Raw genomic sequence first — 14507 nt, forward strand, 5'->3', positions numbered from 1 at the left:
CTGGCATGGAAAATCACTGCCCCTGGGGGCCGCAGAGGGGGCCCTGTCCTTGGGTTTCCCCAGGGCGCAGTGCCAGCCCATGCAAGCCCCACGGGAAGTGGCACGATGGGCCTGCTGGGCCAGCTGCTCTGGTTGCCTGATCCCTGCTCCTCCTGGCTCGAGCCGAACGCTGTCCCCCACGTGCCTGGGTCCCTGGGCCCCTGGGCCCCTGGGCCTGGGGCTGGCAGCACAGCAGGACAGGATGAGGGGCTTGACCTCAGGCCCCCAGGAGGGTCAGGCCTGGGGACCATGGCTCCCAGTCACTCTCTTTGACCCTGGGGGTACCCGTCCTTTGATGTCTTGGCTCCGCGGGGACCCCGGGAATCGTCAGGTGCTGTGAGCAGAGCTCGTGGCCCTGGGTGCTGTTGCAGTGGTGTGGAGGGCCTGTCTGCAGAGGAAGGGCCCCCGGGAGGTGCCAGGCCAAGGCCCCAGCTTCTGGTCACTGCCTCTGCAGGGGCGCTGGACTCAGGGTCCCATGGCCCCCACCACTGGGCAGCCCCCTTGTCCAGAGTAACAGTTGAGATGAACCTCTCCCACTTGCCCCTGAAACTCAGGGGCCCCGAGGTTGGAGACCGAGGCCCCCCGACCATCAGAGCTGTTCTCCACAATTGCGCTGGCCAAAGTCAAAAGTCGAATTCAAGATGCACGTTTGTTTTCAGAATGGAGGAATGCAGGGAGGGGAGGCCCCGACCTCGGTTTACCCACCAGCGACATGGGTGCCCACCCAGAGGTTGCTAAGGCTTGGGGCCAGCGCAGCTCAAATGCCACGTCCTCAAGGCATTTCCAGACATGCTCGGGCTCACTTGGAGGGTCTGAGATGCCCTGGAGGCCATAGTTCCTCTCTGGGGCAGGACCCTCTTCCCACCAGAGGCCCGGCCCGGGAGCACCTGCGTGGCTGCCCCACCCTCTTCCCTGGTTCTCCCCACCGTCCTGGGGAGGCTGCAGGGCCGGGCCTGTGCCTGCCAGGCCGTGCTCGTGTCCGGCCCCGGCCCCACTCCCCTTGGGGACGGCTACTCTCAGCCTCGAGCCAGGTGCCCTGTGTCCCAGAGGATGTGATTCTGTTAAAGCATCCCCTGGCTGGGCTCCCCAAGTCCCAATTACATGTAATTCCAGAGGCTGGCTTGGCCTGGGAAAGGAGGGGATTAGAGGGTGGGCCGGAGCCGGGGGCCCCTGACCGAGCTCAACGAGGTATGGGAAGGAATTGGTGCGGAAATGGGGCACCGCCTGGACCCCACAGGAGCCCATGCCCTCCCTGCCTCGGCAGCGGGGTTCAGGGAGAGCAGGGGCCCCCTTACCCTGACCCGGAGCTCGGGCCCCTGGCTGGGGAGGCTGAGGTCCAGGAGGTCTCCGACAGGCCCCCAGAGTGGGAGCCCACACCAGGCAGTAGTTCGTCGGGGCCCCTTGGGAGGCACCCCATTTGACGTTCGCCGTGCCAGAGATGCTGAATGGGTGGGGTGGGGTTCGGGGAGCCTGTTGGCTGCCAGGACGTGCTTCCGGACGGCCCTCGTGGCGCAGTGGTTGAGAGTCCGCCTGCCAATGCAGGGGACACGGGTTCGAGCCCTGGTCTGGGAAGATCCCACATGCCGCGGAGCAACTAAGCCCCCGCGCCACAACTACTGAGCCTGCGCTCTAGAGCCCGTGAGCCACAACTACTGAAGCCCGCGCGCCTAGAGCCCATGCTCCGCAACGAGAGAGTCCACAGCAATGAGAAACTTGAGCGCCACAACCAAGAGTAGCCTCCGCTCATCGCAATTAGAGAAAGCCCGCGTGCAGGAACAAAGACCCAACGCGGCCAAAAAAAAAAAAAAAATTAGATTCCACATTAAAAAAATGGGGGGCCAGGTCCTCCCTGTCCCGGGCCTGGTTCCGCTAGTGGCTGGGAGGGACGGAGGTCCACCTTGGGTGTGTGTTGGAATCGGGTAATTGGGGCTGCCACATTCTGGGCAGAGCCAGCTCTAACCCGGGAGCAATAAAAAATAAACCTCAGATAACCTGAATCAATATTTCCCCACCAGGGCCCTTGGAGCCCCCGCAGCTGCTTTCCTGACAATCTGGCAGTGCCCCACCCACCCCTCGCCCCTCCCCTGCCCTCCCCACCCTCCGACTGCTCTGCGGGGCCATATAAGGCCCAGACCCCTGCCCCGGTCGCTCTCCCACACCAGGTTTCTGGCCACAATGGGGCTGCCACTAGCCCTCCTGGTGGCCCTCTGCCTGACTCTGACCTGGGCCGGGGGCTCAGAACTCTGGAGAGGTGAGAGGGTGCGGGCAGGAAGACCGGGCGGCCCAGGGCACATGGTCCTGCCTGGGGTAGAGGTGTTTCCCTCGGCCCGGGCTTTGGGGTGGACAGCGTGGGCCAGGCCTCCTGCAGCCCCACCCCTGCTGACTTTGGGTGGAGGGATGGAAGGAAGGAAGGAAGGAAGGGAGGGAGGAAAGAAGGAAGGAAGGGAGGGAGGAAGGAAGGAAGGAAGGGAGGGAGGGAGGGAGGGAGGAAGGGGGTCTTGGGTTCCCACCATGCTTCTGAAGGTGATTGCCTGGCCAGAGTGTGTATCCAGGGGACAGTCCCAGGCGGACGCACCCGTCTGGGTGGCTGCCTGTGGGCCTAGGGGAGGCAGGGGCCTGCCAGGAGGGGCCGGGCCAGGGGAGGCCCCCAGTCCCGGTATCAGTACCGGGACTGGGGGTCAAGACCAAGCTGGGCCCTTCAGCAGAGCCAGCTGTTTGGGTCTCTGCTCAAGGGGTGGCTTCAGCCAGAGAAGACCATGCAGATGTAGGATGGGGACATCTCTGTCCCAGCAGGGCACTTGGGGACAGGGTGGTGGCGGGGCTGGGGGAAGGGGGCGCTGGCCCCATACGGATGAACATGACGCAGGTTCCCTCTGAGGGGTCCGGCACAGATCTTCTGCGGGATGAGGGGCGGCTGGAGCGGGGCTGGGGTGCTGGCTGGGGTGTCGATGGACGGGGTGTGGTGGAGACCGGGGTGGGGAGCTGGGCCAGGCTGACAGGGCGCCAGGGAGCCCGACAGCCCCTCTGGCCCTGCTCCCCGCTCAGCACACAGCCGCATCCCCCGCAGGGTCAGGGTGGGAGGGCGCGGCGGCTGGAGACGCCCTTTCAGGGGGCTGAGACTGCGTGGATGGGGTGGCCAGTGTCCAGCAGAGGACCCCCGCAGGACGACCCTCCCTGGGGCCTGGGCCGAGACCCCGACGGGCTCTGAGCTGCTGCGGGGCGCCTCTGGAGGGTCCTCAGAGGGCCGCTGCCAGGCCAGAGCCTCGGACGGACGGGCTTCCTGGCGACATGGGCTGCTCACGTGCCCACCCGCTGCGCCCCAGAAGGCAGGACCCGGAACCACGGCCAGAGCGTCTGCAGCACGTGGGGCAACTCCCACTACAAGACCTTCGACGGAGACGTCTTCCGCTTCCCCGGGCTGTGCGACTACAACTTCGCCTCTGACTGCCGGGACACCTACCAGGAGTTCGCTGTGCACCTGAAACGGGCCCCCGGCCGCAGTGGGGGCCACCCCCAGGTCGAGTACATCCTGCTGACCATCAAGGGTGATGCCATCTACCTCACCAGCCAGCTCGCTGTGGTGAACGGCGCCGTGTGAGTGGCCAGGCAGGGTCCCTTCCCACGTCCTGTGAGCCAGTGCCCCCGCTTGCCCTCCCTTCCCCCCACCTCCCCCCACTGCCCCGCCGGCTAAGAAGGAGAGTGTTGGGGAGAGAGCTTTATTAAACCAGTGAGTCTCCTCCAGCCCCGCTGCTGGCAGCCCACCAGGCTCTGGGCTGGACCGTGCTGGGCAGGGTGGCCTGGCAGCCCAGGCTAGGGTTACAGGAGCCCACGGGAGGCCCGCTCCTCCTTCCCCCACGTTGTCCCGCGTTGTCTCAGGAACAAAGGGGCCCTGAGCTCATTCCTGCCCCGGGCGGGCGGGGTTGGGGTGCAGGGGGGGTCCCCACCTGCAGGGTTTGCCCTTCCCCTGCTGCAAGGGATTTTGATTCCCCGAAGCCCAGGCTCAGAGCAGGGGGTGGGAACAGGGCCCACAGGGGCAGCGTGGGGTGGGTGCGGCGCCTGCCCTGGGCGATGGGGTGGGTGGGGCCTCTCCAGCCTGGTCCCCCCTCCTCCCAGGGCTTTACGGGCTCCCTGGGGGCCCTGCCCAGAGCAGAGCCCAGGGAGGGGGTGTGGAGAGGGCGTTGGGCCGGCGGGTGTGGCTCGGCCCGGAGGACCTAGCCAGGCAGGTGGACAGGGGCTGGGCCACGGCTCGAGTGCCCCCAGAGGGTGGCCACACTGCTTGTGGCTCCCGGATGGGAGCCGGCCACCCCACCCACGCCCACAGCCTCAGCCCCTCTGCCACGTGGGTGCTGCGTGGGCTGGCGTGACCCCGGTGCCCATCCCCCAGGGTCAGCAGCCCGCACTACAGCCCGGGGCTGCTCATCGAGAAGAATGACGCCTACACCAAGGTCTATTCCCGTGCTGGCCTCATGCTCATGTGGAACCGGGAGGACTCGGTCATGGTGTGTCATGGGCCTCGGGGACCCCAGGGGACCAAGAGGGGGTCTGGGCGGGCTGGGGCGCTGTGTGGCCTTTGGGCGGGTGGAGAGGCTGGAGGCAGAGCGGGGGTCAGGCGGTCCACCCCGTGAGGGGACCCTCTGGCCCGGGGTGGTGTGCTGGCCCTGCCCCTTCCCCCGCCCCCTCCCCCCAGCTAACCCCAGCTCTCCCACCACGGCTGACACCCGTTCAGGCAGGGTTCTGAGGCTGACCTGGCTGCCCCACGGCCTGCTCACTTGTCTCCCTTCCCCGGACAGCTGGAGCTGGACAGTAAGTTCCGGAACCACACGTGCGGCCTCTGCGGTGACTACAACGGCCTGCAGACCTACTCTGAGTTCCTCTCCGATGGTGAGGGCCTCCTCGGGCCTTGGCGGCTGGGCTGCGGGCAGGCTCCCCGCCTGGCCCCGCTGACCGGCTGTGCCCCCCAGGCGTGCTCTTCAGTCCCGTCGAATTTGGGAACATGCAGAAGGTGAACAAGCCTGAGGAGGTGTGCGAGGGCCCCCAGGAGGTGCCGACCCCCGCGTCCTGCTCTGAGCATGTGAGTCGCTGGCCATTCGGGGGGGAGGGGGCCGTGGGAGCAGAGCCTGCACCTCCCCCCAGAGCCGTGCCCGCTGACCTCTGTTGGGGACCCCGCGCCCGCCCTGGTGGCGCGGAGGGGAGAGGAGGCCATGAGCAGTCCCACCCACTGCCCGCCAGCGCGCCGAGTGCGAGAGGCTGCTGACAGACACGGTCTTCGAGGACTGCCGGGACCTGGTGCCGCTGGAGCTGTACGTGCAGGCCTGCGTGCAGGACCGCTGCCAGTGCCCGCATGGCGCCTCCTGCGTCTGCAGCACCATCGCCGAGTTCTCCCGCCAGTGCTCGCACGCCGGTGGCAGGCCGCGGAACTGGAGGACCGCCTCGCTCTGCCGTAAGTGCCGCGCGGCCAGGAGCCGGGGGCACGTGGGGCATGATCCGCGGGGAGCACGGTGCCCTTTGCGCCCTGGACTGGGAGCCATGCTGTGCCCAGCTCAGCCGGGGCGCGAGGCCGGCACAGACCCTTCGTGGCACCCGCTGCGCCCTGCCCTCGGCTCAGGGGCCTGCCTCTGCCTGTCCAGCTAAGAGCTGCCCCAGGACCATGGTTTACCTGGAGAGCGGCTCGCCCTGCATGGACACCTGCTCACACCTGGAGGTCAGCAGCCTGTGTGAGGAACATCGCATGGACGGCTGTTTCTGCCCGGAAGGTGAGTGCTGGGGACGCACGCAGGCAGCGGAGTGGAGAGTGCTGCCCTGAAGCACCGCCCGCCGCCTGTGCCTGGCGGGACGGCCGCCTCGCTGCCTGGGCCTCGGATCTCAGCCATGCTGAGGGAGAGCGACAGCTCGGGGCCCTGCAGGGACATCGGGGACAAGGTCCAGGTAGAAGGGCTACAAGGGCTGAAGACCCCCCAACATACACACAGCAGTGTCACCTTCCTGCTCATCACCCGTGGACAGACCTCCTCCTGCCTGGCCTGTGGCTCTGAGCCTGGAAGCAGGTCCCTCTGATACAGTGTGGGGACCACAGTTGTCCCCAAAGGACCATAGGTGTCTGTGGCTGGGAGGCCTGGCTGGCAGCACCCCTTCAGGGAGGCCGGCCCCTGGCTGTGGCCCTGGAAGCGGCAGCCCCGCCAGGGGGGACGCTGGCGCTGTTCGGGCCGGCTGAATGGAACATGTCCCGCGCTGTCCCAGGCACTGTGTACGATGACATCAAGGGTGACGGCTGCATCCCTGTGAACCAGTGTCACTGCAAGCTGCATGGACACCTGTACGCGCCTGGCCAACAGATCACCAACAACTGCGAGCAGTGGTGGGTCCCGGAGCTGGGGTCCCGACGGGCTGGGGTCCAGGTGGGCTGGCGTCCCGACGGGCTGGGGTCCCAACGGGCTGGGGTCCCAACGGGCTGGGGTCCAGGTGGGCTGGGGTCCCGACGGGCTGGGGCCCAGGTGGGCTGGGGTCCCGACGGGCTGGGGTCCCGACGGACTGGGGTCCAGGTGGGCTGGGGTCCTGACGGGTTGGGGTCCAGGTGGGCTGGGGTCCCGACGGGCTGGGGTCCAGGTGGGCTGGGGTCCTGATGGGCTGGGGTCCAGCGGGAGGGGGATCCAGGTGGGCTGGGGTCCCGACGGGCTGGGGTCCAGCGGGAGGGGAGTCCAGGTGGGCTGGGGTCCCGACGGGCTGGGGTTCAGGGGCCCAGGTGGGCTGGGGTCCAGCGGGAGGGGAGCCCAGGTGGGCTGGAGCCCAGGTGGGCTGGCGTCCCCATGGGCTGGGGTCCAGCGGGAGGGGAGCCCAGGTGGGCTGGGGTCCCGACGGGCTGGGGTTCAGGGGCCCAGGTGGGCTGGGGTCCAGCGGGAGGGGAGCCCAGGTGGGCTGGGGTCCCGACGGGCTGGGGCCCAGGTGGGCTGGCGTCCCCATGGGCTGGGGTCCAGCGGGAGGGGAGCCCAGGTGGGCTGGGGTCCCGACGGGCTGGGGTTCAGGGGCCCAGGTGGGCTGGGGTCCAGCGGGAGGGGAGTCCAGGTGGGCTGGGGTCCCGACGGGCTGGGGCCCAGGTGGGCTGGCGTCCCCATGGGCTGGGGTCCAGCGGGAGGGGAGCCCAGGTGGGCTGGGGTCCCAGAGGGCAGGGGCGGCGGCCGAGCCTGGCCCTGGCCCTGTTGCCCTACAGCGTTTGCAGCGCCGGCCGCTGGGTATGCCAGGGCCTGCAGTGTCCCGGGACATGTGCCCTGGAGGGCGGTGCCCATATCACCACCTTCGACGAGAGGAAGTACACGTTCCACGGGGACTGCTACTACGTGCTGACCAAGGTGGCTGGCGCCCGGGTGGGCATGTGGGCGGAGCTGGACCCCTGCCCCACCGCTGTGTGGCTGCAACGCCCTCTGCCCTCCCCGCAGGACACCCACGACTCCTACGCCGTCCTGGGCGAGCTGACCCCCTGCGGCTCCACCGACAAGCAGACCTGCCTGAAGACGGTGGTGCTGCTGGCTGACAACAAGAAGAACGTGGGTGCCCCTGCCCCCTGCCCTCCCAGCACCCCCGGGGGCCCCAAGGCCCTTCTCAGCCCCCGTGTACACTCGGCCTTGCCCACAGGTGGTGGCCTTCAAGTTGGACGGCAGCGTCCTGCTGAATGAGCTTAAGGTGAACCTGCCCCACGTGACGGGTGAGTCCAGCTCCAGGGTGCCCATGCCGGGGAGGGGGCGGGGCGGGGGGAGGAGGGGGGAGGGAGACGGGGGAGGGGGACGGGAAAGGAGGGGAGCCCTCCCCACAAGCCCTCCACGGCCCTTCCCCTCCCCTGCCTTGCAGCGAGCTTCTCCATCCTTCAACCGTCCTCCCAACACATCGTCGTGACCACCGCCTTCGGCCTCAGGCTGCAGGTCCAGCTGGTGCCGGTCATGCAGCTCTTCCTGACGCTGGACCATGCCGCCCAGGGGCTGGTGCAGGGTGAGCGGCCCCGCCCAGCGCCCCCTACGCAGGCCACCCTCGGGCCTGCGCACTCTGACCCCCGACCCTTCCCAACCCTGTCCTGGCCCCTCAGGCCTCTGCGGGAACTTCAACGGCCTTGAAGGTGACGACTTCAGGACGCCCGGTGGGCTGGTGGAGGCCACGGGCGCCGGCCTCGCCAACTCCTGGAAGGCCCAGTCGAGCTGCCGCGACAAGCTGGACTGGCTGGATGACCCCTGCTCCCTCAGCATCGAGAGCGGTGAGGCCTGGCCGCTGGGGAGCTGGCCCTGCGCACACAGGGCTCCTGGTGGGACGCGGCGGGCGGGTGTCGTGTGGAGACAACAGAGCCAGCTGTCCACCTGCTGCCGTCTGCCTTGCGGCTGGTTTATGGTGGCCCACGGTGGCAGCCTGCCCAGTGACATGGCAGAGGGGCCGGGGCTACTAATCGCAGGCTGGTGGCCCTCATCTGGGGGCTGGCCTGGTGCCTTGACAGGACACCATAACACCTGCCAGGTCACCTGCCACGTCCACGAGGTGGAGAGAGGAGAGGGGTGGGAGCCCTTGCCTTACAAAGGGGCACCGTCCTGTGCTGACCTGCCCTGAAGGGAGGGGCCTGGGCTCGGTCCACCGAGGGGACAGTGTCTGCTTCAGCCTGGGCGGCTGGGCAGCCTGACCTGGGGGACTTGTTGGAGGGGCCGTCCGCACTGACGGGCTGAACCCTCTCCAGCCAACTACGCTGAGCATTGGTGCTCCCTGCTGAAGAAGACAGAGAGCCCGTTCAGCAAGTGTCACTCTGCCGTGGACCCAGCCGAGTACTACAAGGTGGGCGGCCCCCGGCACTGCCCTCCCCGCTGCCTGCGCGGCTCCTGTGCGAGACGGCTGGGTGTGTGCAGAGCACATGTGTATAGCTGGGTGTGTGCACAGCACATGTGTACAGCTGGGTGTGTGTGCACAGCACATGTGTATAGCTGGGTGTGTGTGCACAGCACATGTGTATAGCTGGGTGTGTGTGCACAGCACATGTGTATAGCTGGGTGTGTGAGCACAGCACATGTGTATAGCTGGGTGTGTGTGCACAGCACATGTGTATAGCTGGGTGTGTGTGCACAGCACATGTGTATAGCTGGGTGTGTGTGCACAGCACATGTGTATAGCTGGGTGTGTGTGCACAGCACATGTGTATAGCTGCGTGTGTGCACAGCTCATGTGTATAGCTGGGTGTGTGAGCACAGCACATGTGTATAGCTGGGTCTGTGAACACAGCACATGTGTATAGCTGGGTCTGTGTGCACAGCACATGTGTATAGCTGGGTGTGTGTGTGCACGTGCGTAAATGCTGCGTGTCTGTGTGCTCACACGGGCGTGATGTCCCCCAGCCAGCTCTCCCCGTTCACTGCCCTGTTTGCCCCCACAGAGGTGCAAATACGACACGTGCAACTGTCAGAGCACGGAGGACTGCATGTGCGCGGCCCTGTCCTCCTACGCCCGCGCCTGCACCATCAAGGGCGTCACGCTGTGGGGCTGGCGGGAGCGTGTCTGCAGTGAGTGCCAGGTGTCCTGGGCCCGGGCCGGCCTCCAGGTCGCTGCTGTCCCAGGTGGCAGCTCACCCTGGCCGTCGAGGGTTGAGGGTGCAGGGGGCCGACCTCACTCCCAGCTTCCTCGGCTAGGAAGCAGCAGGAAACCAGCCCTGAGCCACTCTGCTTGCAGGGAGGGGCCTGGAACTGTGGCCACGATGCCTTAGCTCAGAGGGGAGGTGCGTGCGGGGGGCTGGGGCACCTGTGTGGCCAGGGGTCCCGGGGTGACTGCCCTCGTTGGCCCCCTGGCTGGGTGGGTGTCCTGGCCAGACGTGGGGCTCGGGGCTGGCTTTCGGGGAAGGGAGCTGCGGGCCGTCCTCCCGCCCCTCAGGCCGGCCCCTCCCCTCTGCAGACAAGGACGTGGGCTCCTGCCCCAGGTCGCAGGTCTTCCTGTACAACCTGACCACCTGCCAGCCGACCTGCCGCTCGCTGTCTGAGCCTGACACCCACTGTGTCAAGGGCTTCGCACCCGTGGACGGCTGCGGCTGCCCCGACCACACCTTCCTGGACGAGAAGGGCCGCTGCGTGGTCCTGGCCAAGTGTTCCTGCTACCACGATGGCCTCTACCTGGAGGCAGGGAAGACCATCCTGAGGCAGGAGAAGCGATGGTGTGTGGCCTGGGGCCAGGGAGGGAGGGCCGGCTCTGCTGGGGCGCCCACACCCCCGCCCAGTCCCACAGAGCCACTGGGCCCACCCCCGAAGGGCCCCATTCACCCCCCACCTCTCCCTCACAGCGTTTGCCAGAACGGGAGGCTGCACTGCCTGCAGGTCAAGCAGCCCTACCAGCGTAAGTGGCTGCTGCCCTGTGCATGGCCTGCCGCCCCCCAACCTGCTCCCCCTCCATCGCCTGCGCGAGCCCCGCACCAACTTCACCTGAGATGATGTGGCCCCTTCCGTCCCGCAGGCTGCCCGGCCCCGAAGATCCATGTCGACTGCAACAACCGGACGGCGCTGGCCACCCGGAACCCCAGGCCCGTCAGCTGCCAGACGCTGGCTGCCGGCTACGTGCGTGCTGGGCGGGGGCGCTGTGGACGGGGGTGCAGGCGGGCTCCCGTACGGCCGGTCCTGCGGCTCTGGGCCCTAGGTCCTCTGGACACATGCGCTTCGCCGGCCCTCCCCGTTCCTCGGGGGAGGTGACCACCTGTGGGTCCCCACCCAGACCGCTGAGGGCACAGGGACCAGTGTAGGGGCCCCTGGCAGGCTGCTCTCCCCCATCTCCCAGCCCGGTGGTGAGCCCGGGGGCAGGGCTCCGGAGGCTGGACCAGGGAGAGACGTCAAGCGTCAGAGGGTGGGGGGGCGGGGCAAGAGGGGTGTCTGCAGCAACAGAAGAGGGGCCAGCCACCCTGGGCCCGGCACCTGATCCCCGAACCCCACTCTCCAACCGCCCGCCAGTACCAGATGGAGTGCATCAGCGGCTGCGTGTGCCCTGAAGGGCTGATTGACGATGGCCGGGGTGGCTGCGTGGTGGAGGAGGCGTGCCCGTGTGTGCACAACAAGGACCTGTACTCCCCCGGGGACAAGATCAGGGTGGACTGCAACACCTGGTAAGCACCCTGGCCCCCGACCCCCAAGCGCTCCGTGGGGAGCCGGCCCTGGACCACAGGCCTCCTCCACGGGGGTCTCCTCCGCGGGGCTGGCCGGGGTCTGCAGGGCCCTGGCCTGGGTGGGCGCTGGGATAGGAGGGCCTGGAGGTGTGCTCTGTGAGCTGCTGGAGGGCTTTCCGCACAGCGCCAGGGTACACGCTGAGCAGGGGTGGGGGACCTGGGCCCCTGCAGCCCCTCCAGGCCCCCCATCTCGCTCTCCTCAGCACCTGCCAGAAAGGGCGCTGGGCATGCACCCAGTCCGTGTGCCACGGCACCTGTGCCATCTATGGGAACAGCCACCACATCACCTTCGATGGGAAGTACTATGACTTTGATGGACGCTGCTCCTACGTGGCCGTTCAGGTGAGGCCGAGGGCATGGCCAGAGCCTGCCGCTGCTTCGTGGCCCCTGCGCTGCTGGCCCTGGGCTGCTCCAGACCAGTGAGGAGGCTCTGAGTGGAGGGGTCTGGGGCGGGACGGGAGCCCTTCCATGGCCCTCCCATTCCATGACCCTCCCGTGGGTTCCGGGGGTGTGGGGTGCACAGGGGCGTGTGTGTTTGGGGGGTTAAGGCCCCTCTCAACAGATGAGGGGCTGAGGCTCGACCAGGTCCAGCTGGGGGGAGGTGCCCAGGACCCTCATGGCCGGGCCGGCCTGGCTCACGTGCCCGTGGGCCCCCAGGACTACTGTGGCCAGAACTCCTCACTGGGCTCCTTCAGTGTCATCACCGAGAACGTCCCCTGTGGCACCACGGGCGTCACCTGCTCCAAGGCCATCAAGATATTCCTGGGGGTGAGTGCTGCCTTCCCCTGGGCACGCATGGTCCCTTGGGGACCCTCAGACCCGGCCAGTGACGGGGCCTCTCCCCTGGGCACAGAGGACGGAGCTAAAGCTGGAGGACAAACACTGCATGGTGATACAGCGTGATGTGGGCCACCACGTGGCCTACACCACGCGGGAAGTGGGCCAGTACCTGGTGGTGGAGGCTAGCGTTGGCATCCTCGTCATCTGGGACAAGAGGACCAGCGTCTTCATCAAGCTCGCCCCCTCCTACAAGGTGCGCAGCCGCCTGCCCGTCAGCCAGTCCGTGCCTGTGCTCCCCCCGGGCCCCCCAGGCTCGTGAGCGGCCAGCCCCTCCCGCCTGCGAGCCCCCTGGCCAAGCCCCCGGCCGGCTTGTCTCTGCAGGGCACTGTGTGTGGCCTGTGTGGGAACTTTGACCAGCGATCCAGCAACGACTTCACCACGCGGGACCACATGGTGGTGGAGAGTGAGCTGGACTTCGGGAACAGCTGGAAGGAGGCCCCGACCTGTCCGGACGTGAGCGCCACCCCCGAGCCGTGCGTCCTGAGGCCGCACCGCCGCTCCTGGGCCGAGAAGCAGTGCAGCATCATCAAGGGCCCGGTCTTCGGGGTCTGCCACAGCAAGGTGGGCGGGGAGTGGGCGAGGGCGGGGCTGAGGGCGGGGCTGCGTCAGCCTGTGCCATCTGTTCTCCAGCTTCAGCTCCATCTTCTGTGTCCTTTGGACACGTGACCAGAGGTCCAGCCTTCCCTCTGAGACCCCTGGTTGGACCCCCGGCCTCTGGACCTTCCAGGGAGGGAGAAAGGACACAAGCCCCTGAGGCCCAGATGGCCCTTAGCTCCCGGCAGTGGTGGGGGGAGGTGGGCAGGGTTGGGCAACCGTTGCTGGACCTCCCCTGCCAGCCCCACTGGGGGGCTAGGGCTGGGTGGCCACACCCTGTCCCGGGCGCAGAGTCGGCCTTGGGGTTCCGAGCTTCCTGGGCCACAGGGGAAGGCCTGTCCGCATGAGGGCGGTGTAGACACCGGGCACATGGAGGCTCCTCCCCTAGGTGGACCCCAAGCCCTTCTACGAAGCCTGTGTCCACGACTCGTGCTCCTGCGACACGGGTGGGGACTGTGAGTGTTTCTGCTCTGCTGTGGCCGCCTACGCCCAGGAGTGCACCAAGAAGGGGGCCTGCGTGTTCTGGAGGACGCCCGAGCTGTGCCGTGAGTGCCCGCTGTCCTGGGCCTGGGGTGTCAGTGTGGCGGGCCGGAGGCTGCTGCGCCGGGGGATGGGGTGTTTGTGACCCCCCGCCTCCCCCGCCCGGCCTCGGCCCTCCCCGAGCCTGACCCCCCTCCCCCCTCCCCCAGCCATATTCTGTGACTACTACAACCCCCCGAACGAGTGTCAGTGGCACTACGAACCCTGCGGGACCCACAGCTTTGAGACGTGCAGGACGATCAGCGGCGTTCACTCCAACATCTCCGTGTCCCACCTGGAGGGTGAGGCGCCCTGTGGGGCCCGGGACCCTGCATGCCAGGGTGGGCCAGGCTCGCCGCGCTGACAGGGGGCTGGGAGCCTGAGTCGAGACCCCGCCCGAGAGGAGAGAGGCAGAAAAGGGGCAGCTTAACACGCCACGTAAGGTCAGGAGACCGTGTGAGGTCAGGGGCGAAGCTGCTGTGGGGAAAGAGCAGAAGAGGGCGAGGTGGGGGCTAGGGAGTCCTCTGCAGCGTCTGTGAGCCGAGAACACGGAGATCTGGGGAGGGAGCAGTGGGCGTGCCCCCCAGGAGGCTGGGCGGGGCCTGGCTGTCCCTTTGGCCACAGGGCCGTGTCAGGGCCCCAGGAAGGGGGCGGTGTCCAGGCCCCTGCCTTCCCAGAGGACATCTGGAGAAGAGGACCTGCCAGGGTGGGGAAGATGGGTAGGGTCTGTGGATGTGGGGTCCTCTGCGCCGGTCCAAGCCCAGTGCCCTGTGCCCACCAGGCTGCTACCCCCGGTGCCCTAAGGACAGCCCCATCTACGACGAGGACCTGAAGAAGTGTGTCACACGGGACCAATGCGGCTGCTATGTCAACGGCACTCACTACGCACCCGGAGAGCCTGTGCCCACGGAGCGGATCTGCCACTCTTGGTATCTAAGCTCACATCACAGGGCCCCGGGGGAGATCAGTGCACACGCACACACGCACCCACATCCACGCACACACGCTGGTACACAGTGCTGCTCATGGACACACATGTGGACACATGGCCGCTCGCACACAGGAAACACGGGGAGGGGAGAAGTGGGCCCTCCTTCCTTCTGCTCCCCTTGCCTCGTCCCCTCTCTGCCCACAGTGGGAACCCAGGCGGGGGCTCCTGGACTCAGCCTTTGGGGTATCGCCCTGAGGCTTTGGGCCGGCGGCAGAGGCGGCTGGGAGAGGCCAGTGTTTCCTCGGGCCTGCAGCCTTGCTCTTGCTTTTCAGTGTGTGTGACAACTCCTCGCAAGTTGTCTGCCGGACAGAAGTAGGTAAGCTGCCCGCCCCTGGACGGTCCTCCTGGCCCTCCCCCTCCCCCTTATCT

General features: G+C 67.6%; 1 protein-coding gene across 1 annotated transcript in view; it reads left to right on the forward strand.

Moving 5' to 3' along the window:
* Nucleotides 1-2214: 2214 nt before the first annotated feature.
* The window catches only part of MUC2 (mucin 2, oligomeric mucus/gel-forming), a 29447-nt gene continuing 17154 nt past the window's right edge, over nt 2215-14507 (forward strand). Inside the window, 28 exon segments of the mRNA XM_060159595.1 lie at nt 2215-2341; nt 2344-2406; nt 3363-3633; nt 4424-4538; nt 4830-4920; nt 5001-5110; nt 5269-5479; nt 5667-5792; nt 6277-6394; nt 7244-7382; nt 7470-7577; nt 7666-7735; nt 7879-8016; nt 8111-8275; nt 8744-8838; nt 9431-9557; nt 9943-10198; nt 10325-10377; nt 10495-10606; nt 11003-11134; nt 11398-11536; nt 11852-11962; nt 12048-12227; nt 12356-12595; nt 13017-13173; nt 13318-13449; nt 13929-14076; nt 14411-14454. Of these exon segments, the coding sequence (XP_060015578.1) occupies nt 2215-2341; nt 2344-2406; nt 3363-3633; nt 4424-4538; nt 4830-4920; nt 5001-5110; nt 5269-5479; nt 5667-5792; nt 6277-6394; nt 7244-7382; nt 7470-7577; nt 7666-7735; nt 7879-8016; nt 8111-8275; nt 8744-8838; nt 9431-9557; nt 9943-10198; nt 10325-10377; nt 10495-10606; nt 11003-11134; nt 11398-11536; nt 11852-11962; nt 12048-12227; nt 12356-12595; nt 13017-13173; nt 13318-13449; nt 13929-14076; nt 14411-14454 (3778 nt within the window).

Source organism: Lagenorhynchus albirostris, chromosome 9, assembly GCF_949774975.1.
Source record: "Lagenorhynchus albirostris chromosome 9, mLagAlb1.1, whole genome shotgun sequence".
NCBI classification, from domain to species: Eukaryota; Metazoa; Chordata; class Mammalia; order Artiodactyla; family Delphinidae; genus Lagenorhynchus; species Lagenorhynchus albirostris.